General features: G+C 38.6%; 1 protein-coding gene across 10 annotated transcripts in view; it reads left to right on the forward strand.

Annotated features, from left to right (window-relative positions):
* Positions 1-6378: 6378 nt before the first annotated feature.
* CCDC88A (coiled-coil domain containing 88A) overlaps positions 6379-26713 on the forward strand; it is a 125160-nt gene continuing 104825 nt past the window's right edge. For all 10 annotated transcript variants that reach the window (XM_059943311.1, XM_059943312.1, XM_059943313.1 and 7 more), the window contains exons 1-2: positions 6379-7197; positions 7297-7397. In XM_059943311.1, the coding sequence (XP_059799294.1) occupies positions 7135-7197; positions 7297-7397 (164 nt within the window). In that variant the 5' untranslated portion in view covers positions 6379-7134. The remainder of the gene's footprint in view (positions 7198-7296; positions 7398-26713) is intronic.

The following is a 26713-nucleotide window of genomic DNA, read 5'->3' on the forward strand; positions in this document are numbered from 1 at the left end:
GTCTTCCTTCACTGTGAGGGTAGTGCCTGCCACATGGAATTTTTGTCTATTTTGTTAATGCTTCATCATTTGTTCTGACATAGACTAAGTTCTGTTTTAAATAGGTATTGCTAATGAAGGTTTCTAGGATGTGAATGAGTAGATCATAGAGGCTTACAGTCAGAATAGAAGAGTGATTTTTTTCCACCTTTTAAAAGTCCATTTTATAATATTTGTCCTTTTCTATACATGTTTTTATTTTCTCCTCTATTTATCAAGCTTCCATTTGTTTGGTATCTTTCCATCAGCAGCATAAGAACCATACAAATACAAGGAACTGAACACATGATACAACAGTCATACCCTGGAAATACCTGATAAGTGACCATTAACTTACAAGATATTTTTACGTCATACCACAGCCAAAACATTACATCAAGAGACACTTTTAGGCACATCACAAATTCATGAACTTTACTCACAGGAGAGCCCATCAGGTCCTCAGTCAAAAATCATTAATTCTTTCAGACTGTTTTAACAATCTGTGAATTTCCTGCACATAGAAAATCAGAAACAGCAGATTTGAATGGGAACTCTCTATTTATTTATTTATTATTTATTTATTTTTGGCTGCGTTGGGTCTTCGTTGCTGCGCATGGGCTTTCTCTAGTTGCGGTGAGCGGGGGCTACTTATCGTTGCGGTGCTCATTGTGGTGGCTTCTCTTGTTGTGGAGCATGGGCTCTAGGTGTGTGGGCTTCAGTAGTTGTGACACATGGGCTTAGTAGTTGTGGCTCGCGGGCTCTAGAGCGCAGGCTTCAGTAGTTGGGGCGCACGGGCTTAGTTGCCCCGCAGCATGTGGGATCTTCCCGGACCTAGGGCTCGAACCTGTGTCTCCTGCATTGGCAGGCAGATTCTTAACCACTGTGCCACCAGGGAAGCCCTGAATGGAGACTCTTGATAGAGATATTTTCAGCAAGAAAAACCAAGAGCCAGGAGAGAAGATAAGAAAACTATTCAAAGTAAAGTAAAAACTCAAAACATAGTGGACCTGTGAGTATAGGTCAAACACCCTTACACTTCTTAAGAGCCTCTGAATATATCATTATGTTAAAAGCATAACACAATCTTTTATGTCAGTTGTAATGATATATTTCTTTAATAAGACATCAATTTCTGTTCAATAAAGCTTAGACAATTATGACACCTTTCTGCAAGATTTCCATAAAATAATAACAAATGAAAAACAGTTTGGGTATTGAAGACATATCATCATATGCTGTCTGAGAAACAAAAGATTACATGATATTTATGTATTCCTCTGTGCTTTTCCCTGAGAAAAAAATCATATGGACTTGGGAAAAATCTGTCTTTAAAGCCATGTATTTTATGACCTCAGTGTCTTTCTGGTTCTTCAAATTCACTGGCAAGTGGTAATATCCAGCTAATGCTTCCTCTAGGTCATTAGTTAACTAGAACAGTTTCCGGAAGTTGCTCAGCTGTGAGCTCTTGGCAATTGTTAGGAATTTAAACTGGTCACCGTGGTTAAAGGAAGACTGACACAGTGACTGAGAGTTCCCATAATAGCAAGGCAGTGTCCTAAGTGCCAGGGATACAAAGATTAATAAAACGAGGTCACTCTCCAGGATTTCCCCATCTACCCAGAAGAGCATGTCAGCAAGTACATGCCATTCAGAGTAAATTACAGAAATAAAGGGAGATTAGATCATCTGCAGGCACGAAAGAGGGAGTGATCAACTCAACCCATGGAAGAGGAATGCTTCAGAGAGAGTGACCCTGGAATCCTGAAGGTTGGGAGTTCACCTTGACAGAAATCAGGAAAGAGCATTTCAGGGGATGGTAGCATGGAATGTAAGGGTGAATTTGCGATGGTTCACTTTGTTTGGAACATAGCATTAGGGCATTTGAGAGAAACGATTGAAAATTGGGCTGATAAGAGGACCCCTTTCTCTGCCCTGTCATCTCTTTCCAACTTTACTTTCCTCTGCCCAGTTGAGATACAGGACAGAGCTACAAGTCCACTGTCTAAGCAGATGTCCAGTAAGGAATGAAACCACTATCCCTGTTTTACAGCCGAGAAAACAGATGCTCAAAGAAGTTAGGCAACATACCTTATTTCTTTCTCTCTCTCTCTGTCATTGTATTATGTTTCTCTTAAAACTATGTTGGATACCTTATTTCTTTCTCTCTCTCTCTGTCATTGTATTATGTTTCTCTTAAAACTATGTTGGACAATTAAAACATATGCCTTCTATATTCTGAGGTGAATTTAAAATCTTATTCTTTAGATCAAGAGGACTTAGAGACCCTTTTGAAAAGTCTACGAGAGGGACTTCCCTGGTGGCGCAGTGCTTAAGAGTCCACCTGCCAATGCAGGGAACACAGGTTCAATCCCTGGTCCGGGATGATCCCACATGCTGTGAAGTAATTAAGCCCATGTGCCACAACTACTGAGCCTGTGCTCTAGAGCCCGTGAGCCACAACTACTGAGCCCACGTGCCACAATTACTGAAAGCCCACACGCCTAGAGCCCATGCTCCTCAACAAGAGAAGCCACCTCATTGAGAAGCACGTGCACCTCAATGAGAAACATGCGCACCGCAATGAAAAGTGGCCCCCTCTCACTGCAACTAGAGAAAGCCTGCATGCAGCAATGAAGACCCAACTCAGCCAAGAGTGAATAAGTAAAATAAATAAATTTGTAGAAAGAAAAGTCTGTGAGAGATTGGATTTCTTGATGGTGCAGCATTTCTTTTTAAATATTCATAAAGCAAAGATGCCATTCTTTTTTTGAAAAATAATTGACAATTCAGCCATTTTAGATGTCCAGTTCAATGATTTTTAATACATTCACAGAATTGTGCATCCATCACCACAATCAAATTTAGACTATTTTCATTTTCTCAAAAAGAAACCCAAAATACATAAAATGGAAAAGAAAACAGAAACCCACACCCCTAAACCATGAATCCTATTTCCTCCCAACCTCCTCAGACCTAGATTAAAACTAACTTACTTTCTGTCTCTACAGATTTGTTTCTTCTGGACATTTCATATAAATGGAATCATACAATATGTGGTCCTTTGTGATAGGCTTCTTTAACTTAGCATGTTTTTCAAGGTTCATCCATGTTGTAGCATGTGTCAGCACTTCATTCTTTTTTATTGCCAAATAATATTCCATTGTATAGATACACCACATTTAATTTATTAAATTATCAGTCGATGGACACTTAGGTTGTTTCTATTTTTGGCTATTATAAACAACAGTGCCATTCTGCTGCTGTTTTTATGTTATTTTTATTATACTAGCTTATGGATGTGATCAGCTTTGCAAATATTTGTCACCAAGGAGCCTGGTTCAGGGTGAGTTTATCACTTCCTATAGTGTAAATCAAGATGGAGGTAAACATGGGTGCTTTTGGTATATGGGTAGTGTCATGTATGTGTAACCTGCAGGGGAAGCCTCAATTATAATACACAGAGAGAATTTTTCTCTAGTGATTCCTAAGTGGGATCATGGTCCATTTCAACCATTTAATTTCTGAATAGAAGAAAGTAGAGCTAATAACTTAGACCCTAACCAGTTGGGTATGATTTTTCCAAAGTCCTTTCCTCGGGAATTTAACGTTCTAAGAAGGGATGAATTCAGGACAAAGAATTACAAAGCACAAAACAAAAGTACCTTGAAGAAATCTTGAGAAATCTCTTCCTAAGTGAAAGGAGGATAGGAAGAAACTTTTGGATTTAATCTTACAGGATGTTGCAATTCAAAGACCATTAAATTGTGCATAATGTACAATCGTCTTTTGCCAGACAGAGAAGTTTCCTGATTGTACTCTTGAGATATTATGAAGCATTTCTAAGGCTGCTATTAAACTAGAGAATTGTGAATTGGTAGGTTTTCAAATAAGTTACTCCAGACCTCAGTCTGGTCTAAAGCTTCCTGTTTTTACAATTAACTCCTCATGTTTCTTTGTTGAGTATGTGTGTGTGTGTGTGTGTGTGTGCGCGCACGCGCGTGTGTGTAAAACCTAAAGATAGACCAGGAAGCATCTGGGGCCATCTGGTTCTAAAGGGGAATCCAGATTTCTGTGAGGTCTAGCTACTAAACGTAAAGAGGATAAACAATGTATCTTATACAACTCCTGTGCTAACCCCTCAGTCATTACTGTCCAAAATGCCCTTAACTCATAGTTGGTGTTAAACTTTATGGGTTTTTCATTTATGAATGAAGCAGGTTGGTCTGTCTTAAGATAAATCACGTTATAGGCAATGAACACTTCCATGTTGTTTAGCGAAGCTTCTGAGGGATTACAAAGAAAAGTGGACATGTCAGGCATTGGGCTGTTTCTGAAAGCAATGCTTCCTTCTTGGTGCCTGTTCACTCTTCGTCCGTGTTTCCAAATAAAGGATTGTGATTAAGAAAGAGTCATCAAGAGCAGAAGGAAAAAATTGCTAGCAACCAGGATGACCCAAGGCTTGTGTACTGGCCAGGGCAATACAAGATTCTACTCTGTATACCACCTAGCAAAGTGCCACATGAATGCATCCTAATTTTAATTAAGATGATTTCTCTGTTCTCCAAAGCAAGAGGCCTTCTCCTGCAACCGAGGTAAGAGAGGTTATATTTCAAGTTTTTTCCTCAAGATTCTTAATTTGAGGGGAATAATGATGAAAACAACACTGATAACATTTATAAAGCACTTACTATAGGTTGCCATTTAATTTAACTCTATTAATTTAACTCTGCTTTACACATGAAGAAAGTGAAGTGCAGAGAGGTTGAGAGACTTGCCTAGGCTCACACAGCTGGTAAGTATCAGAGCCTGGATTTGAATTCCGCAGAAGACTCTAGAACCCAGGCTCTCAACAACCTAATTAAGAAATTGTGCTGTTCTTAATTCAGTGTTATGATAAAAACATTTTTTTTTTTGTTATTTTTGGCTGCGTTGGGTCTTTATTGTTGCGTGAGGGCTATCTCTAAATGCGGCTAGCGGGGGGTTACTCTTCATTGCAGTGCATGGGCTTCTCATTGAGGTGGCTTTTCTTGTGGAGTACGGGCTCTAGGCGTGTGGGCTTCAGTAGTTGTGACACGCAGGCTCAGAAGTTGTGGCTCGCAGGCTCTAGAGCACAGGCTCAGTAGCTGTGGCACATGGGCTTAGTTGCTCTGCGGCACGTGGGATTTTTCCCGGACCAGGGCTCGAACCTGTGTCCCCCGCACTGGCGGGCGGATTCTTAACCACTGTGCCACCGGGTAAGTCCGACAAAAACAGTTCTACTGCTAACTTAAAATGTAAGTACTCAAAGTAGATGTAAATGTAAGCAGCACACATTGTAAAACCATAGTAGTATATTTTCTCAAAAAAAATTTGTTTTGCATGTCATTCTGTCCCAGGGAAAAGGTTTTTATTTTCCTTCAAAATGAGGAGGAGTAACATTTGATTTTGCTGGGGAACTGTTAAAATTACTTTGATGGTTCTAGTCGTGCACAGCATTGAGATTTATGACAAATATGTAATCTGTTTATTTGTCACCCAACTTGGATGACTTCCAAATGTTTCCTCTTAGTAGCTCTTGATTTTGTTTGGATTTTTTTCAATCACCAAATAGTCAAACAACAATGTCTGAATCACGTTTGCTCCAGTTAGGGAACACCAACAAGTTGAAAGACAGCTTTGGTTATTTAAAATCCTACTACATTCACTTGCAACTTTGAAGAACATGCATGCTTTCATGGACTGGATTTTTTAAAGGAGAAGAAGACAAAAAGGAAAACAAACGAGTTTGCGGCCCAAGTCCCTCCTTTGCTATTTACTGCAGTGAGTTTTCCTACTCCGCTTCGCTGGCGAAAGCACGCTCAACAGATCAAACTGTCCGAAAAAGGCTGTCTGCATCCCTCATGTTTAAAAGAGAGGGATTTCGTTCCTTTTCCTTCACACATCAAAGAAGGCACTCGAGGAGGAAATAAACCATAATTAGGCATGAGCAAGGGAGCAGACAGACCCCTTCCTCTCCTTTCCCTATCCCCGCCCCCCCAGGCCCTGGCAATAGTCCGGGGCGCGAGCGAGTCGCGGGCCACCGAAGCAGCCGCAGCGAGCGCGCGTCCACGCCTCTCCCACCGCCAAGATCTGGGCGGCGGCGGGGCCGGCCCGGGGGCGCGCGCGCTGGGGAGCGCGCTCATGCAGCGGTTTTCTTCTCCCACAATCCAGAGGCTGCGGCGCGGGAGGGGCGGGGAGTCGGCGGAAGGATATGGGCGCGGAGGGAGCAGCGCGCCCCTTTGACGGCGGGCTGGAGGCGCTGGTTGGGCGGCGGGGAGCGGGGTGTGATGCGGCAATGCGGTTCTGAGGCCGTTACTCTGGCTCCTCCGGAGAGGGCGGAGAAGGAGGCTGTAACGCGGCGGTGATTTTCTGCCAGGGCTTCCCTGAGGCGCACTGAAAAGGCTGGCGGGGCTCGGGAAACTGGGGGGTTAGGGACACACATTCAAGCCCCCACCCCCTGGGAGGGGAAGGGGGCAGGCGGCGAGGCTCGGGGTCGGCGGAGGGATGGTGTGCGGTCGGTGGGAAGGGGCGAGCCCTGCCTGTCGTTGGTGAGGGGCTGCGGGCAGGGGAGGCTCCGCGGGTCAAAGCGGCTCCATGCCCACTGGTGGGTGAAACGTGTGGAGCGGAACGCGGAGGTCAAGTCTGACGGCCGCTCGCAACCCTTAACGTGGTATCTAACGTGGGATTTCATTTAGCCCACGGTGGATTAATTCATTGGGGGCAGCCTCGCTGGTCTGGCTCCTCCAGGAGCTGGGCAACCTTGACGGGCTTTTTGTCTTGCTGCTCCAACCCCTTCTCCCTTCCTCCTCCTCCTCCTCCAGATGCCTTTTCTCTGCCCCTCCTCGCCCGGTACAGACATTTCCAGGGCAGGCTGCTGCTCGTGGCTGCTGTCGGAGCCACTTCTCGGGATTTCGGCTCGTTTCCCTCTGGGGTGTTTTTTGAGGAGGGAGCGTTTTTCTCCCCTCCACGATGGGATTTTCTTCCAGTGCCAAAATGGACTTTCATTGATTTCTACTTACTTCTTCGACGTTTAGTGACCAATTCCCTAGGGTTATTTTTGTGGTAGTTCCTTTTTTCAAGTACATTCTCTGTAAAATGGAGAACGAGATTTTTACTCCCCTTCTGGAGCAGTTCATGACCAGCCCTTTGGTCACTTGGGTAAGTGGGGTGTTATTTATTGTATATTTTGCTGCATTATTTGTGGCTGCAGAGATGGAGGTGGGCGTTCGTGTCGTGATGATCATCATTCTGTTCTAGGTTAAAACGTTTGGACCTCTGGCTGCAGGAAATGGGACCAACCTGGATGAATATGTGGCTTTGGTGGATGGGGTGTTCTTGAACCAAGTCATGCTCCAAATGTAAGTGTTCTTTTTTTTTTCTTCTAGGCAACTTTTTTTTTTTAACTTGCATACTGTGAACTTAGAGGCTTTATGTTTTAAGATCCTAATTTAGTTTTTTGGCGAGAAAAATTCAGGTGGTTTAAGAATTGGACCTTGAAAGGAGTGATAATCTTACATACCCAGCCCATTTATCACAAGCCAGTAATTATACGTGTTAAAATTGTGAAACTTTAATTTTTCATTCTGCAAATCATGTATTGTCACTTATTGTCTTCAGTGCTGAAATCCAAACCACATTGTATCCTCTTTGATAATTTGGTAAAATGAGGAGGGGAATTACAGTAGTTTCCTAAGGGGGGAAAAAGGCTTTACTGTGAAGTTATGTGCATTTGGTGCAGAAATGTTTCTTATTAACCTTTGTGTCTAAAAATAAATGGCTCAAAATTTGAAACTGGTGAAGTAATAACAGATTTCAGAAGAAAGAATTTCAAACAACAGTTCTGATTGGTGAGGACTGTTGCTGTAGGAAGTACTTTAAATGCATATAACTAAAGTCTGATTAGGTGATTTATTGTGTGAATTAGTAGATTAATATTTGGGGAATCATTTTAAGGTATTCTTAGAGCTAGTTTTGAAATGCAGGTGGTTGAAATCTTGATGACAACTGGCTGATGATTTAGTAGGCAAATCTTTGTCTTTTATGTTCATGATATTGGGTTTAAATTAAGTAGGAAAGTGATTTTGAGGTAACAATTGAATATCGAAATCATATTGGTAGCTGGATCAGTGAAATCAAAGCTCCATTTTTATCATAGTTATTGTAGTATATGTGCATTCTCAGCACATCAAGGTAGTGAATATTACAGTTGTGCTCAAAATAATGTGTATTTAGCCTTATTTGTCTTGAATACAAACTGATTACAAGAGTAGTTTGGAACTTTCAATTTTAGGACATTCTTATGTTTTATGTTTGGAAATTTAGTACATTATTAATAAATAATTGTCACCAGAGAATAAATCTACTGTTAATAGACTAATAACCTAACATGTAAATGATCAATTCTGTATTTTTTTTGGTATTAGTTTTCTTTTTAGATTTTTCTACTTAAAAGAAGGTATAAGTCAAATCCATAAATAACTGTTCCACTGGTAAACTTATCAGTCTGTGTACTCAAAGAGACTCGTAGTCTATATGCTCAAAGAGATTTTTGTGCTATTTTTCATGAATGTGTTGATCCTACAGGGAAGTATTATACTACTACATGTTTTCCAAAAGTGTTTTATTTGTGTAGGCACCCAAAGAAATATATGTTATCTGAACGTGTATGTATATTTTTTTTTCTTAAAGAAGGAAAAGGGAATGTAGACATTAATTATTTCCAGGGATAATAAATATATTTTGGGCTGCTCTCCCATGGAACTATCTTTAATCTTTGAAATATCCCACTATTTCCCAAGCAAAATGGTAGAATAATTAAACTGACTTCTATTTTAGGGAACACAAATGACAGGAAGGGTAGCCATTACAGTAGATACTCAGAACTTGTTCCCCTATGTCTCTTTTCTTGTTTGTTTTTAGACAGAAGATTGTGAATTTGTATGCTGAACCCTAAAAAAACAGGTGTGCTCACAAAAATAGGAAAATACATTACTTTAGTTTTCCCCTTTAATGGTTTTTATTTGAATGATTCTTTTTCCAAAAAATACTTAGATTTTTTTGAATCCTAAATTGTTACCCAAGGTGCTAAAAACAGACACTTCAGCTTGTTTCCACTTTGGGTACAGCTTTATACTTAAAATATATATGTGTCTATATTTTGGAAGTAATGGTGTTCCAAAGTAGTGGTTGCCAGGTTGTTTTTTCGGGAGGAGCAGCTCCATTCCAAACCTCAAATCTGCTTCTGTTTTCAATTCCACCTCTCAGTTTCTTTAAAAGTTTTTTCAGTGTCCTAATTCTGTTCTGAATGACCTATATAAATTAAAGGAAAAGAAAATTTTAAAAAGGAAGACGTATGTTTTAGCTTTTTAAAAACTATCTTTCTAAAATAAGATCAACACAAATTACCTAATTATTTAACAAATAGGGCAACAAAATACACATTGTTTTAAAAGCTATATTTTACTAATTTTGAAATCATTAAGATTTCTATTAAGCACGTTGCTCAAATTAATGTTTGATTTAATATACTCTATTAAATTGTCAGTTGAAATTGTACCCAGTAAGTTAACCTAAAAGTTAGCTTCAGTCTGAGTAATTTCTAGATTACATTTGGTTGTAGAATTTGTGAGCGAGAACCGTTTGTAAATGCAGCATGTGTATTTTTCTTCATGTTTCTTGTGCTTGGAGTTCATTGAGCTTCTTGGATCTGTGGTTTTGTAGTTTTTATCAAATTTGGAAAAATTCTGGCCATTATTTCTTTAAATATATATCCTTTCTTTGCCTCCTTTCCTCCTTTTGGAAGTCCAATTATATGTATATCAGGCTGCTCGATGTTCACTGATATACCATTCAATTTTTTTTTCAGTCTTTTTTTCTCTGTTTCACTTTGGATAATCTTGCTAAATTCATTAATCTTTTTTTCTGTAATGTTTAATCTGCTGTTAATCCCATCCAGTGTATTTTTCATTTCAGATACTGTAGTTTCATCTCTAAAAATTCAGTCTTTTTTATATCTTGCATGTGTATAGATTTCATGCTTTGTCTTTTCTGTAGCTTCTTGAACATGTAGAATACAATAATAACTGGCTTAAAGTTCATGTTTACTTGTACTGTCTGTGCCATTTCTTTTTTTTTTTTAATTTATTTTTATATTTATTTTTGGCTGTGTTGGGTCTTTGTTTCTGTGCGAGGGCTTTCTCTAGTTGTGGCAAGTGGGGGCCACTCTTCATCGCGGTGCGCGGGCCTCTCACTTTCGCGTCCTCTCTTGTTGCGGAGCACAGGCTCCAGACGCGCAGGGTCAGTAGTTGTGGCTCACGGGCCCAGCTGCTCCGCGGCATGTGGGATCTTCCCAGACTAGGGCTCGAACCTGTGTCCCCTGCATTGGCAGGCAGATTCTCAACCACTGCGCCACCAGGGAAGCGCTGTGCCATGTCTTGATTGGTTTTGATTGATTTTTTTCCTCATTATGGGTTGTGTTTTCTTGCTTTTGCATACCTGGTCATTTTTGATTAGATGCCAGACATTTGAAAATTTACTTTGTTGTTGGGTGCAGGATATTTTTGTATCCTATTAAAAATATTCTTGAGCTTTGTTCTGGAATGCAGTTAAGTTACTTGGAAACAGTGATCTTTTCAGATCTTGCTTTTAAGTTGTGTTAGGCAGTACCACTTTGCTTTGTTGCACTGTTGAGGCAAAATCCTTCTGAGTACTCTGGCTGGTGGGAACAGGAACTATTCCCGGACCTGTGTGAGCTCTGGGTGGTGTCCCTGTAATCCTTTTTGGTGGTTCTTTCACTGTCCGTGTGTAGTTTCCTCACACGTATATACTTACAAGTACTCAGCTGAAGACTTGAGGGTTACCCTGTGTAGATATCTGGATCTTTCTGTGCAGCTCTCTCTTAGGTACTCTGCTTTGTATATGACAGTCACCTTGCTGTCTCCATACTAAGTTCTGTCTCGTCAACGCAGGGAGACCACTGTGTGTGCTCTGCATAGGTTCCCCATTCCTGTTCTGTGGCCTAGAAACTCTTTCAAGGCAATAAACTGGGGCAATTGTAGGACTTATCTTGTATGTTTACCCCTTATCAGGGATCTACTGTCCTTTGTTGCCTGATGACCACTGTTTTGAAAAACGCTTCATATGTTTTGTCTTTTTTTTTTTTCCCAGTTGTTTCAGGCAGGAGGGTAAATTTGGTTCCTTTTATTTCATGTTGGCTAGAAGTAGAAATCTGTTTATATACTTACAATTACATTTTTGCCCTGCCAGTCTTGTGTTCCTGCTTTCAGATGTGACGTAGAATTTTGTTTAGGATCCCTATGGTAGAATTTTTTTTTCGTCTAAAGAGTTTTTTAAGAGTAAGAATATTGGTTAGTTTAGTGACTCTGAATTTGCTATTTTTGACCTAGAATTTGAAAGTAAAGAGCTGACTTCTTCGTGCCAGTTTATGACTCTGCCTTATAATTTCAGAGTCTGTTCACTGATTTGGGATTCAGTGTATTCAGAGATGAATCCTGGATTTCATTGAGTAGCTCCTGAATCAAAGAATCTCTGTAAGAGCTTGTGACATGGCATCAGTTCTCTTTAACTAATGGGAAGAGGAAGCTATTTAGAGATCTGGAATGATGGGCCGGCTCTTCTGCATGCTGCAGGGCATTTTCCTACTTCAACCAAATGAAATCTTTTTTCCTCAGTGCTAGTTATCAGACATAGGGCTTGGTGACAGTGAAGGGGAAATAATCATTTTCCTGTTTGAGATGTCATGCAGTTTTGCAACCAATGTAGAATATTACTTGCTATGAATTTTTAAGGAATTTGTGACATTGTAGTTGATTTCATAATCCTAGTCATATTACCTAAGCAGTTGAAAATATGGATATGTTATAGTTTTAAGTATGGAAAAATTGTTAATAGTATCAGAACAATATTTGGAATTACTTTCTATGATTCAACCCCATTAGATAGCTATAGAAATCTCTACTTGAATAATGTAGTAATTGTGATATACTTGTTATGGCATTTCTTCTTTTAGAATCTTGAATTTGAAGGGACTTTAAAAATCATCTATGAAAATCATTCTTATATGACACATGGTCATCCAACTTCTGCTTAAGTATTTCCTGAGAAACAGCTTCATAAAGTGTACCTAAAGGAGCCATTGAATAGAGGAAGTTGACTGAGAAATCTTCCTTCATTCTGTCAGTACTTAAGATTCAAAAATAGATTGTGCTAACTTTATGACTATAATAACCCCAAAGTGACTTATAAAATATATAAGTTGTCTTACCAGGTATGGCATTAACTCTGAATTTTGGTATGGTCTCTCTCATACAATTTTTGTTTAGTTTTGTTTCGCTTTTTTTTTTGGCCACGCCACGCGGCATGTGAGATCTTAGATCCCCAACTAGGGATTGAACCTGCGCCCTCTGCATTGGAAGCCCAGAGTCTTAATCACTGGACTGCCAGGAAAGTCCCTGTTTTGCTTCTTTAATAACACACTCATGATGTAATCAGAGTTGCTGTCTTACTACCAGGTTTTGTGATTTACCTCCCAAACATTTCTCAGATGTGTCCCTGACTTTGGGATTAATGCAGTAGCTCCTGACTGATTTTCTTACCTTTGGCTTGCCCTCCTTCAGGTTGTCTCCTCATCTGTGATCACGTGAAATTTTCTAAAACACAGATTTTATCATGTCACTCCTACCTTTAAGATGGCTCAGTAGCTTTCTTCTGCCCTCAGAGTAAACTCATTACTTGAGTGTCTAGACTCCTTTGAGGTCTGACTGCTCCCTAATTCTCTGTTTTCATCTTTGCATGGTACCAATCCTCAGTGCATAGCCTAAGATTGAGCAAACGTAGAGTTCCCAAAGACAAGCTGTGTTCTCATATGTCTCAGTGCCTTTCTAGACACTCTTCCCTTCCTTAGAACACTCTTTCACCTTCTTACTATTGCTTTCTTTAACTTCGCTGCCATTCCCTGGCTCATCCTAGTCATAGTACTCCTCCTTGTGCTTCTATAGGACCCTATATATACCTTGGTAATATCAGTTCTTGGTTAGGTAGACTCTACTGACTAACCTGTGAATTTCTTGAAGCCAAGGACTTTATCTTTTATCTCTCTGTTCCAAACACAGTGCTTGACACACAGTAGGTTCTTGATACACTTATCTTGAATGAATGAATAATAGAGAGGCTGTCTGGTAAAGTGGAATGAATTTGGGCTTTGAATTAGATGGAGTTGGTTTCATTTCTCACACACACACACACACACACACACACACACGGTGTGTGACCTTAAACAATTTACTTGACATCTCTAAATCTCAGTTCCTACATCTCTAAGATGGGAGATAATGTTTCCTTCCTGGAGTAGACATAATCTCTCCTAAGGCAGGGAGAGTATCTGTTTTCTGTTTTGTTGACCACTGTATCCCCAGTGCTGGTTTTTGTCATTATTATTATCCTGTGCTATACCATACCTACCTATTGATATTTATGTTTCCTCAAACAAGTCATGATCTTTCACAGCTTCGTTTTGTGTGATCTCTATTGGTGTCATCTCACTTCTCAATTTTCTCATTTATAAACAGGATAAAAAGAGAATCACAGGGTTATTATAAGAATCAAATAGAATGATTTGTGCACAGTGCTTAGCATATAGCAAGTGCTCAATAAATGTTAGCTGTTGATATCTTTTATTTCTATTAAAATAATTATTTTCCCCTAGACTGCCCTTTCCCCTTTTTTTGCCTAGCAAATTCTTCCTCATCTTTTAATACCCTGTGAAGTCCCTTGGCAGAGTTAATTGCTCTCTCCCCTATGATCCCTTATCTACCTTTACTAAATTGTTAAAGTGGTATTATTACTAGAGAGTTAGCATTTGGAGGCTAGAGACTTTATGTTATGAATCACCAGCACTTAGAATAGTGTCTGGCATGTATCACCAGCACCTAGCATAGATTTGGTACGTCATAAGTTTTCAGTAAATGTCAAAGGAATGAATGAAGATGTTTTATAATTTTATTAATTTTCAAAATTCTGAGGATACTCTCTAGTTTTAGTATTGTAGAATTTAGTTTGTCTTCCTTTTTAGTTTGTCTTCTATTTCTCCTTCTTTCTTTTGTTTTCCCTCTGTCCCCTTATTTATTTTAATTACCTTCATTGGATCTTTTCCCCACCTATGTTATGTCTTGCTGAGGTGAGGTGGTAAGAACAATGTCATAGTCCCTGGTTTTGTATGGTATTAGAATATACAGAGCCTTCAGTTTGGTTTCCCATAACTTTCTTGATGATGTTCAACATATTGAGATTTTTGTCCACAGCCTTACAGTTAAAATTCAAATAAAGAATTTGTGGAATTTAGAATTCATAAAGTCACAGTTTTGTATCAGAAGAGGTGGATCCCAACCTCCTGTCCCCATCCCTGGCTCTGTCTGACACCACAAAGAGGTCCTCTGTGCATGCCTGTGGACATCTTGCATGCATACATGAGGTCCAGGCTCTTGTACTCCCTACTCCAAACAGCTGCTCCTTGGCCCAAGGATGTACACATCTGTAGCATAGTCCATCCCAAGGACAGATCTGGGAAAGAGGCCTGCGCAGGTCCTGAAGTTGGGTTAGAGGTATTTAAACAAGAAATTCCATAGTTCCAGTAAATGGAGTGTCATCAAGAAGGGGGAGTGTATGGGTATGTCCTCTTGTTTTCAAGGACTTCTTGCCCAGTAGTGAGGGGCATATCCTGAGGAAGGCCAGAGTGGGGCTCAGGGCAGAGATCTCTTTTGCCACGATCTATAGATACAGTACTTAGTGAGAAGAATGAAGGGATGGCTCATTCAAAGATCAGTTCATTCATTTAATAGTTTCTGAGTGCTTACTATACAACAAAGTCTATATGACAAACTGTCTGCTAGGTGCTGGGGATGTGATGCCGAGTAAGACATGGTCTTTGCCCACTAGTAAGGGAGACAAGCTTGTAAACAAATTGCAGTGTGACATATGTGCTATGTAGTGGAATTATGTTCTTGGTACAGTGTTGGCACAAAGAGAGAGGTGATTATTTACATGGTGGAAAGGCTTCTTGGAGGAGAAAAATTTGAATTGGGACATGAAAGTTGAGTAGGAGCAATCGGGTGAATAAGAGACACAAATAGTGGGAGTAGGAGGAAGGACATTTTAAGTAAAGAAAATAGCATGAAAAGAAGCATGAAAATGTGAATAAAAATGGAGGAATCGGGGAACTGTAGGATATTTTGTATGGCCAAAGCAGAGATTGTATGCTTTTTGCACATGGGAAATGAATTTGAAGAGGTAGAGAGTGGGAAGCTGTCCTTAAGATACCATGTTGGAAGATTGAGTTTTTTCCCGTGGAGATGTATATTCATTCAGGTCCTCTCCAGAGAAACAGAACCAACAAGATGTGTGTGTGTGTAGAGAGAGAGAGACAGAGAGAGTTAGATTTATTTTAAAGAATTGGCTCATGAGATTGTGGAGGCTTAGTCCAAAATCTAATGGAGTGGGCCTGCGTGAACTCAGGGAAGAAATGCACTGAGTTCAAAGGCAATTTTCTAGCAGAAGGTCAGTCTTTGTTCCATTAAGGCCTTCAAATGGTTGGATGAGGCCCATCCACATTATGGAGGGTAATCCACTTTACTTAAAATCCATTGATTTAAATGTTAATCTTGTCCAGAAAACACCTTCACAGAACATCCAGAATAACATTTGACCAAATGTCTGGGCACTGTGGTCCAGCCAAGTTAACACATAAAATTAACCATCTTAACTAGTGTTTCTTTAATTGGGTCCACAGGTGTTCTTGGGAGTCTTTAGGAATTTTTATTTTAAAAATATTTTTTATTTTTGGCTGTGTTGGGTCTTTGTTGCTGCACACAGGCTTTCTCTAGTTGTGGCAAGCGGGGGTTACTCTTTGTTGTGGTGCACGGGCTTCTCTTTGTGGTGGCTCCTCTTGTTGCACAGTACGGGCTCTAGGTGCACGGGCTTCAGTAGTTGTGGCGTGCGGGCTCAGCAGTTGTGGCTCGCGGGCTCTAGAGCGCAGGCTCAGTAGTTGTGGCGCACGGGCTTAGTTGCTCCACAACATGTGCGATCTTCCCGGACCAGGGATTGAACCCATGTCCCCTGCATTGGCAGGCGGATTCTTAACCACTGCGCCACCAGGGAAGTCCTTCCCACCAGGGAAGTCCCCAGGAATTTTAATGTTTGTGTTTTCATGTCAGTAATTTAAATTCTTCTTTAAGGGGTAATAATAATAAATTTCTTTTGCAGTGATAATTCACAATTGAAAAATTTTTTTTTCATAGACTAAGGTTAGTTTCTTAAGCCATTTTTTCAAACAGGGGTCTTTGACTCTTAGGATGTCTATGGACAGATCCTCAGAGATTCTTGATAATTCGTTTCTTTAAAAGGTTTCACTCACTACTTTACTCCAGCTTGAAAAACAGTAATATAGGTTACAGAACATTGGAGGAATTGAAACAGATAGCATTTGCATTTTAGAAGGACTGATGTTGGTGCTGATGAGGTCCAGAACAGAGATAGAAACCGCACTGATGTAGAAAGGATATGAAAGAGAGATAATGCTGACGTGGTGGGACTTGGTTACAAGTTTGGTATGGAGCACAAGAGGGGTGTGTCTAGGATGATTATCAAGTTTTTTACTTGGGTGAAGAATGGATGTTAGTGCCTTCTTAAGTAAGGCATTATGAAAAGTTGAGGGGAGGGGAGATGTAGAAAATAATTTAGAGTTTATTTTGGAATGTCTGGTGAGCAGTGATAAATATCTTTTGGGCAGGTGGATATACATAGGTCTGGTGCTTAGAGGAGAAAGGTTTAGAATAGAGATAGAGATATGGGAGTTAGCTTTTAAGTTTGTAATAGAAACTAAGGACATAGGTGTCAAAAAAAATACACAAGAGGGCCAATGACATATCCTAGGAAACTGCAACATTAAAAGGCTGGAGGTTTGAGGGAAGTGGACAGTTTCACAAGGCTGCTGGGAGAAAATCACAAAGGGAGTCAATTAAAGATGAGCACAAGTATTGTCATGAGGGTTGATGGCTTATTTGAGGTTTGGAAACCACATATTCAGTCAGCATGGTTGAATAACTTACCAGGGATGCTTAGCACTCAGAAACTGACAAAAAGATCTGTGGAGTTTATTCAAAATTGAGGATTGATATGTATTATAAATGTGGGATGGGAACATTCTCAGGTGGGATAGTTGAAACGAATAGAGTGTGAGCATTAAAGTGAGGAGGAAAGCGAGTGTCATCGGGGGAGGCTGATCGAGTAGAGTTTGCAATAATGAAGGAACAGTAGGTTTAGAAGGCGTGAAGAAGTGAGACAGAGTGGTATGGGATGTTGAGGTCAGGGGGCACTTTTAGAATTTGAGATTTTTTTTTTTTTTTTTTTTTTTTTTTTAGAATTTGAGATTTTTGAGGCTGCAATTCTGAATGGTGATTTAGGGCCACAGTTAGACCATGGTAATGGGTGGATAAAATGGAATAGAGTGAAGATAACTAAGGTTGAGAAGGAACTTATTTCCTTATTCTTTATGAAGCTATGGTCTCTCTTTTTTTAAAAGTTTAATTTTATTTATTTTTTTATTTTTGGCTGTGTTGGGTCTTTATTGCTGCATGCGGACTTTCTCTAGTTGTGGTGAGTGGGGGGCTACTCTTCGTTGCGGTGCGTGGGCTTCTCCTTGCGGTGGCTTCTCTTGTTGTGGAGCACAGGCTCTAGGTGTGCGGGCTTCAGTAGTTGTGGCATGCAGCCTCAGTAGTTGTGGCTTGCGGTCTCTAGACTGCAGGCTCAGTAGTTTTGGTGCATGGGCTTAGTTGCTCCGCGGCATGTGGGATCTTCCTGGACCAGGGATCAAACCCGTGTGCCCTGCATTGGCAGGCGGATTCTTATCCACTCTGCCACCAGGGAAGTCCCAAGCTATGATCTCTTGATTACCACTAGAGGTAGACATTAGTACTTTGAATTAAAATAGAAAGCTGGACAATAAATAGCTCATTTTAACAATGTTATAATTAAAGAAAAAAATAGTAGTAGAGAAAGAAGACCAGTAATTGGAACTTTTATTAGTATAATCTGTGTATTAAAAATGAAACTTTGTCAAATATCTCAATAGTTTTTCAGGAAATTTTTTTAAATGATGTATTCTTAATGTAACATACTTTCCTAGTGACAGCTAGAAAAAAAATTTTGAACTTCACATTACCGTTGACAACGTGACTGTTTCCTTTCCCTTGGGTGATAAAGGACCAAAGATGATGGTTTAGTTTTAGGTGTTGAGTCTTAGTCCTTGATTAAGACTTGGATTATTAAAAAGTTGTGGAGGCTGAGAAGTGGAGAAAGACCAGTGGAGGTAATACTCCAATCCATTTTTGCCGAGACTGGTTAAGAAAGGGTAAACCACAATAAAATCCTAGTTAATTTGAATGTTCAGTGAAAATGGAGTGTTTTTTACTCATAATTGAAGGCTAATTTAATTTTCTCCAACTCTTTGTTTAAAATCTTTGTAAATGAATTAAGCTATTGATATATTTCTACCTCTGTGAATAGAATATACATGGGATGATTCATAATCTTCAGTATCTCATTTTATTGTTTTAAACTTAAGTATTTGTGTTAGGTATTGAATGTATATAACTGACCAAGATGAATCTATAGTGAATGGTGAATGATCCCAAGCATGTATTTGAAAGTAAATCTCTGGTTATTAGCTTTTTTCTTTCTTTAATTTGTGTGAGTTTTACATGTTTCTTTTCAGTGAGTGTGTATGTGTGTGTGTGTATTAGCAGGTCTAGATTAGGGAACTCTACTGTTTATAAGTTAGTTAGAAGTTTGGTTTAGCTTCAAGGGTTATGGATAATCAGGGAAGCCTAAATAGGGAGGAAGCTAGATTTGATTCAAACCTTGTAGAATGATTGGACTTGGTTGCCATAGATGAGAAGAGGGTGTTTTAAGCTAGGGAAGCAGCGTGAGGAAAAAGCATATTATGTATATTTAATATTTGGGAGATGGTGAGGGGACTAACCTTAGTAGAGGATCCACGTTGGAGAACCAGAGTAGGCCAGCTTATGGGAAACCTGAAAATTAACTACAGGTAGTATAAATTAGGCTGCATATGGCAGGCATTGGAGAGCCATTTAAAATTCCTTATTAGAGGATTAAAAGTATTATTTTAGGAAAATAACTTTGGCATTAGTTTGCAGAATAGGTTGAGTATGGAATTCATTTGTTTATTCAATTTATTGAGCATATACTATTGGGTTGGCCAAAAAGTTCGTTCGGGTTTTTCGTAGAATGTTATGGAAAAACCCGAACAAACTTTTTGGCCAACCCAATATTTACAGTATTGTAAGTACTGAGAATTATACCAGTGAATCAATGGAATCATTCTATCAGTGCTTGATGAACAGGTAAGGAAGATAGATGGTTAGTAATGGATGTCATTTATGCTTTTGGTGTTGAGGTCCTAGATCAGGGTGAGCTGTATGATTGGAGGAGCAAATTCAAGAACTACTGCAAAAGAATTGATGGAATTCTAGGTATAGTGTGTGAAAAGGAAGAATGAAAGATGATGCCAAGGTTAAAGCTGAGTAGACAGACTATATTTAAAATTATATACTTATAGGAAAAATGATGTGAAGTTTGGATACTATTTTGCATGAAGAAATAAGGATATTTAATTTCTTTTTATTTTTCATAACTTGCAACTAAAACATTTAAATGTGTAAGATAGTCATGTGTTTTGACAGTGATGCCTAATTTTGTATGAGAAACATTTCAACTGCTGTGTGTTTGTGCTCTTGTTTAAATTCTCATTACTATTAGTTAATGCATATTTCATCTGTGAATTTATTTAGTAAAATAGTTTTAGGATGTGTTATTACAATTCTTTTGGGCTTTTGGAATGCTTTTAAGTCTACATTTATGGGATATAGCTTATGTAGGAGATTTAACAATTCTCTGAAAATTAAGTTGCTTTTTCTTTTTGGCCGTGCTGCACGGCTTGCAGGATCTTAGTTCCTCTCCCAGCGATTGAACCTGGGACCTTGGCAGTGAAAGCTCCGAGCCCTAACCACTGGACTGCCAGGGAACTCCATTGCATTTTAACTGTTTAGAATTTAGCGCTCATTATGGCCTACTTCTGTTAATTGTGAGGATTTAAAGTTTTGTCTGTGCTAATAGAGGTTAAAACAGTGTTTCAGAGTTTGGGTAGTGCTGTCTTCAGATTTTTCTGTTATCTGAGAATATTCATATAATTACTCTGTTTTGCACATTATTCTGAAGACATAGGCTGTTGCAGAGTTATTTACTCTGGTCTTCTTTGCATAGTTCTCCAGAGTTTTTTTTGTTTGTTTGTTTTTAATTCTATTTAAAAAATTAAATTCTTAAATTTATAGAGAAATTAAGCTCATTATTTATTGAGTATTGCACATTTTTCTTTTGAACATCCCATTATTCATGAACTTTGCTGTTCCCAGTCACTTTTAACCTATTCTAAAATCTTAGGTCATCTGTTCCTCTATTAAAAACTAGTGACCCATTTTATTAAATTGGATGTCCCCAAAACAGTTTATTCCTCCTGGGCCATTTGTAGACCATCTTGCCTATTAATCATTCCTTACCTCCCTATTTGTGTGCATTTCTTCTAACTTGGTTTTCAGTTGATCACATCTTTTTCAATACTACACTTGTTTTACGTGTGGCTATTTTTTCCTCTTCTATTTTACTTCTTTTTACTGTATTTTTCCTTTCATTTCTGTCTGTCCTTACCAGTCCCTTTTAAATAGGCATCTATTATTTTGCTTTTAATTGGTGGGCTTATAATGAAGTTAGCTTGTGATCCTTTTGGATCACTTTTATGGTGTCCTGAAAAGGGCATATTAAACCAATCTTGTTTAAGAATTCTGCTCTTTATAGAATTCATATTCTTAGAGTTACCCTTAGAGTTATGGGGGCTATTTTTTTTAATATTAGAAGAACTGATGATGAAAAAGTATTTTCTTATCAAATTTTAAAAATTCTTACTTCAGGTAAGATTCTATGATTATGCATTTTAGTTCATTAATTAGAAGAGATTGTACTTTCGAAAATACTTTTTAAAGTTTTTCCTCATTTTAGAGGGCTTTATTGCTTCTCAAAAATGACAATGATACCTGTCACTGATAATTAATCAAGTGAACTATTTAAATTACCCTAGGAGGGTTTATGGACTTCAGGTTAAGTATCTTTAGTGAATCAATAGTGTGGGAGTGAAAGCCATACTGGTTAATAAGTCTGTCACTGATCAAGGAAAATACCTAACTACATATCAGCTCAGTTTGAGATTTCTTGAGTCTCTAGGACTGACTGGATCTGGAGCATATACTGCCCTAGGATACTGATTTAAACAGACTTCTGTGACCTGTTCTTAAGGCTTAAGGACAGTGGGTGAAGGTTCCGTCACCAGTCAGTGATGCTCGTTGGTGCTATATAAACAATTTTTGTTTCAGTGACTGGCCATGTGGTTGACCACTGAATAAGTGAAGATTCTGTTATTTTATGAAGGCACTGATTAGCATAATACTACGTCCTCTGGTTTCCATAATCAAGAACAGGAGTTGATTTGCCTAATACAGTGGTTCTCAAAGTGGGATCAACAGACACCTGGGGGTCTGTCTGGTTCTCTGTCAAGTCAAAATTATTTTTATAATAATATTAAGATGTCATTTGCTTTTCTTGCCTGTGTTGCAAAAGCAATGATGGTATGAAAGCAAAGGTGGGTAAAACTGCTGACATCTTAGCATGAATCAAGGAGTAGTACCAAGTTGTGCTGGTAGTCATTGTATTCTTCACACTTTGTACTTGTGGTTAAAAAGAAATCCAGCTTCACTTTAAAGTGCCCTTGATGAAGCAGTAAAAGTTATTTTATTGAATCTTGACCCTTGAGTACTGTACGTGTCTTTTTTTTTTTTTTTTAAGGCGGCTCCACGTGCCATGCAGGATCCTAGTTCCCCGACCAGGGATCAAACCCGCGCCCCCTGCATTGGGAGTGCAGAGTCTTAACCACTGGACCGCCAGGGAAGCCCTCCTGTACATGTCTTTTTTTTTTAAAGATTTTTTTTTAAAATTTATTTATTTTTTTATTTATGGCTGTGTTGGGTCTTCGTTTCTGTGCGAGGGCTTTCTCTAGTTGTGGCAAGCGGGGGCCACTCTTCATCGCGGTGCGCGGGCCTCTCACTATCGCGGCCTCTCTTGTTGCGGAGCACAGGCTCCAGACGCGCAGGCTCAGTAATCGTGGCTCACGGGCCCAGTTGCTCCGCGGCATGTGGGATCTTCCCAGACCAGGGCTCGAACCCGTGTCCCCCGCATTGGCAGGCAGACTCTCAACCACTGCACCACCAGGGAAGCCCTGTACGTGTCGTTTTTTACATTCTGTAGGAAAAAATGGGAAGTATGCATAAAACACTTCTGTTGCCTAATGGAATATAATGATTATCTCAAGAAAAAGTACTCATGATTTTTTGAGTTGCAAGGCCAAACAAGTCTCTGTTTTGTGGAACACTGTTTTTTTTAAAAATTTATTTATTTTATTTTTATTTATTTTGGCTGTGTTGGGTCTTTCTTGCTCTGCGTGGGCTTTCTCTAGTTCCGGCGAGCGGGGGCTACTCTTCATTGCGGTGCGAGGGCTTCTCACTGCAGTGGCTTCTCTTGTTGCGGAACACGGGCTCTAGGCGCGCGGGCTTCAGTAGTTGCTGCGCGTGGGCTTTCTTTAGTTATGGCAAGCAGGTGCTACTCTTAATTGCAGTACGCGGGCTTCTCATTGCGGTGTGTTCTCTTGTTGCGGAGCACGTCTAGAGCGCAGGCTCAGTGGTTGTGGCGCACGGGCTTAGCTGCTCCGCAGCATGTGGGATCTTCCTGGACCAGGGCTCAAACCCGTGTCCCCTGCACTGGCAGGCGGATTCTTAACCACTGCGCCACCAGGGAAGCCCTGGAACACTGTTTTTACTCGAAAGAATGACTGACAGACAAACCATAGTTATTCAGGCTTGAGTATTCGGCACTTTTTCAAAAATGAATAAAGTGAGCCTATCACTTCAAGGAAAATAACTGATAACTATGTTTGTCAGTGATAAAATTGAATTATAGAAACCATGAGCTTGGTAGCTTCTCAATATTTAAAGACTTTTCTAATGAGATTGGAGGTGATAAAAATCAATGATGTAATTTTAAAATATTGAATAATAAAATGTGCAGCATTTGGAAGATTGTATAACTCAATGAACCAATTTTCAAAATGACCAATGCTTGATAAGAAATCATGCGTATGTAAAAGATCCATTCAACATGCCAGATAAACCAATGGATTTTAATGTATAACAGTAAGAAAAGTTCATTGATAAGGGCTTCGGATTCCAGATTTCGTCCAACCTTTAAAAAAGTACCACTTCACTGAATTTTGGTAGTATCAAAGAAGAATATCAATAATTATCTGAAAAGGCTATTAAAATACACTTCCTTTTACTGATTGCATGTTTATGTAAAGTCAACTTTTTTCATATACTTAGACAAAATAATGTATTACAGCACATTGAATGTAGAAGCAGATTTAAGAATTCAGATGTCTTCTATTTATTTTATTTATGGCTGTGTTGGGTCTTCGTTTCTGTGCAAGGGCTTTCTCTAGTTGTGGCAAGTGGGGGCCACTCTTCATCGCGGTGCGCGGGCCTCTCACTATCGCGGCCTCTCTTGTTGCGGAGCACAGGCTCCAGACGTGCAGGCTCAGTAATTGTGGCTCATGGGCCCAGTTGCTCCGTGGCATGTGGGATCTTCCCAGACCAGGACTCGAACCCGTGTCCCCTGCATTGGCAGGCAGATTCTCAACCACTGCGCCACCAGGGAAGCCCCAGATGTCTTCTATTAAGCCAGACATTAAAGAGATTTGAGATTTACTAAGTTATGAAAGAATGTCACTCCCCTCTAAAATTTTTACTGTTTTTGAAAAAGATAGCTACTTACCATAAAAATGTTCTTTATGTTAACATATGAGTTTGTTATTTTTAGATGGACTAATAAATTATTTTTTACTTCTTAATTTCTAATATAGTAAATATAGATAGATGTAACTCACATAAATAAAAGCTCCTTAGAGTTATCAATAATTTTTAAGAGTGAAAAGAGTTCTTCAGGGGACTTCCCTGGCAGTCCAGTGGTTAAGACTTCGCCTTCCAATGCAGGGGGTGCGGGTTTGATCCCTGGTCAGGGGGTAAAGATCCCATATGCTCGCGGCCAAAAAAAACCAAAACATAAAACAGAAGCAGTATTGTAACAAATTCAATAAAGACTTTAAAAATGGTCCACATCAAAAAAATCTTTTAAAAAAAAGAGTGGAAGAGGTCTTCAGACCGAAAAGTTAGAAAATTGCTAGACTAATATTTGAAGGGCTCATGTTGGCTCATTCTAAGAAGTAAAGGGTAGATCTTTAGTCATTTTATCCAATTCAGATAAAACCAGAGTTAAGTGTATTGGATTTTTATTCTATTTCTGTCCATTTGCAATTTTTAAATCAAAGCATTAGTTCTGTTTGTTAAATCAGTGAGTATCATGCTGTACTGCTAGCTCAATCTTGGGCTAACTAGAAAATGTCAGATATTTCTTCAACTTTCGAATCTTAAATTATGTATCTTAAATTATGAGAATGTACAGAAGGGGGTTGGGCTGTGTCCATAATGTCTATGTGGTAATTATGTAGCACATACCTCTCCAAGAATGACTATTCAGTCATTGTGAAGATCAAATTAGTTAACATATGCGAAAATATTTTGTAGATATTTAAAAGATTATATATTAATATTAGGTTTTATTGTTGGCCATCACGCACAATGATTGAGTTTGTGAGAAGGGGGAGATACTACTAAGGTGAAGGGATACTTTTTTTTAAAACCACTTATTTCCCTGATACGTTACTACTTGAATAACCCTAAATGTGATGATATTTACCCAGTTAATAATTTTTCATAAAGCTATCATATTGGTATATGTACATTTGAAGTCAGATATGCAAATAACTTAGTTATTTCAAAATGTTTCGAGGTGACGTGTAAATACTATGCGGTTATATGTTTCATAATATAAAATATCTCAAAAAATGTTTTAAAAACTCTGTATACAACTAGCTTTAAATTAGAATGGCATTATCAAAAACATGAGCACATGTAGTTGTTAAGCACCAACACTAAACAGATGGTCCAAGAGGATACATAAGAGGTTTGAAGTCTGGGTAGAAGAGCATAAAGCCATTAAAACTATCAGATTTCTGTTTCTTATAGATATTAGTCAATAAATAAGTAAAGATATAATCCTTGGTTACATAAGGACCAAATCTTAGAATATTAGTGTTGCAGAATTACTGTCTTTTCCTTCCTCTTTTACTCTAATTTAAAAATTACTGTATACAGTGGTAGATAATACTATAGCCTGTTTATTGAAATTAATGTATCTTGTCATAAGTAGGTCATTTATAAAAGTGAAATTGCTTGAGGCTGTCTTTTACTGCCATGTTGCATTTAACTTCTGGTTGGACAGATTTGAGCTATATTGCTAGGCTATTTGCCTCTAAAGCATTTTTCAGTTTTCATTTTGTGAGAGGAAATGGTCGATTTGAGATTATGTTGGCTTAGAAATAGTTGTATATAATTAGAAAGGTACTTGCTCACCTATCACATGTGTGTCATTCAATAGCTCATCTTTTATTTTAAAAAAAGGTCTTTCCAAAGATAAAGTCTGTTTTTAAAAACAGGTATGCTTTCAAAAAGAGCTTAAACAAAACTTCATTAATTATGATTGCCTATTCTGAATTAATCTTTGTTTAGCATTTTAAATATTAAACATGAAGAAAAGACAGGAATATTTAGAATACTGAGTAAACTACAATTTCTTTTTAGAGAATTCTGGACTTATACCAAGTGTGTTTAAATTTCTGTACTGTAACTTTTACTGTGTAAAGAAATAAACCTTAAAATACATGCAGGAATGGAGTGCTTTCTATATTTACATAAAATGCATATTTTTTACAGAAGAAATGTTTTATTTTCTTATGCATAGTCTCACACATCTTATTACCCTCAGTCTCTAGCATTGAATCTCGCATATATAGCCTCGTATTTTTCCCTAGAAGTAAATGAAATAGACAGGCTTCATGAAACAGAATTTTTTGTGGGTGTCTTTTCCCTCTTTAAAAAAATGTTTTACATGGTTAAAAGAATTAGTTAATACCAAAATGTTCATAATGAAAAACAGCAATCCCTGCCCTAACTTACATCTCAGTTCTGTTCCCCAGAGTAAAAACTTTTAACTTTTTTTTTAGCAGTTTCTTCTGTCACTTAGCCCCAAATATAGTAAAAAAATGCCTACCCTAGTATTTATTTTATTTTTTTACCCTAGTATTTCTTGGTTTATCCCTTTTAGGCATTATCTACTGACTTCCTGATAATGGTAGGTGAGATTTTAGCCTTTTTTATGTCCCATCTCTTTATTTTCTTACCCTGTCCTTCTAATTTGTTTCTTTATTATAAGTTTAGTTAAATCAGTAATCAGTATTCACATATAATGTTTCCTTCAGAGGCAGGTAGTGTATCATTATTACATTTTTCTTTTTTAAAAAAATAGTACT

Source organism: Balaenoptera ricei, chromosome 13 (assembly GCF_028023285.1).
Source record: "Balaenoptera ricei isolate mBalRic1 chromosome 13, mBalRic1.hap2, whole genome shotgun sequence".
NCBI lineage: Eukaryota > Metazoa > Chordata > Mammalia > Artiodactyla > Balaenopteridae > Balaenoptera > Balaenoptera ricei.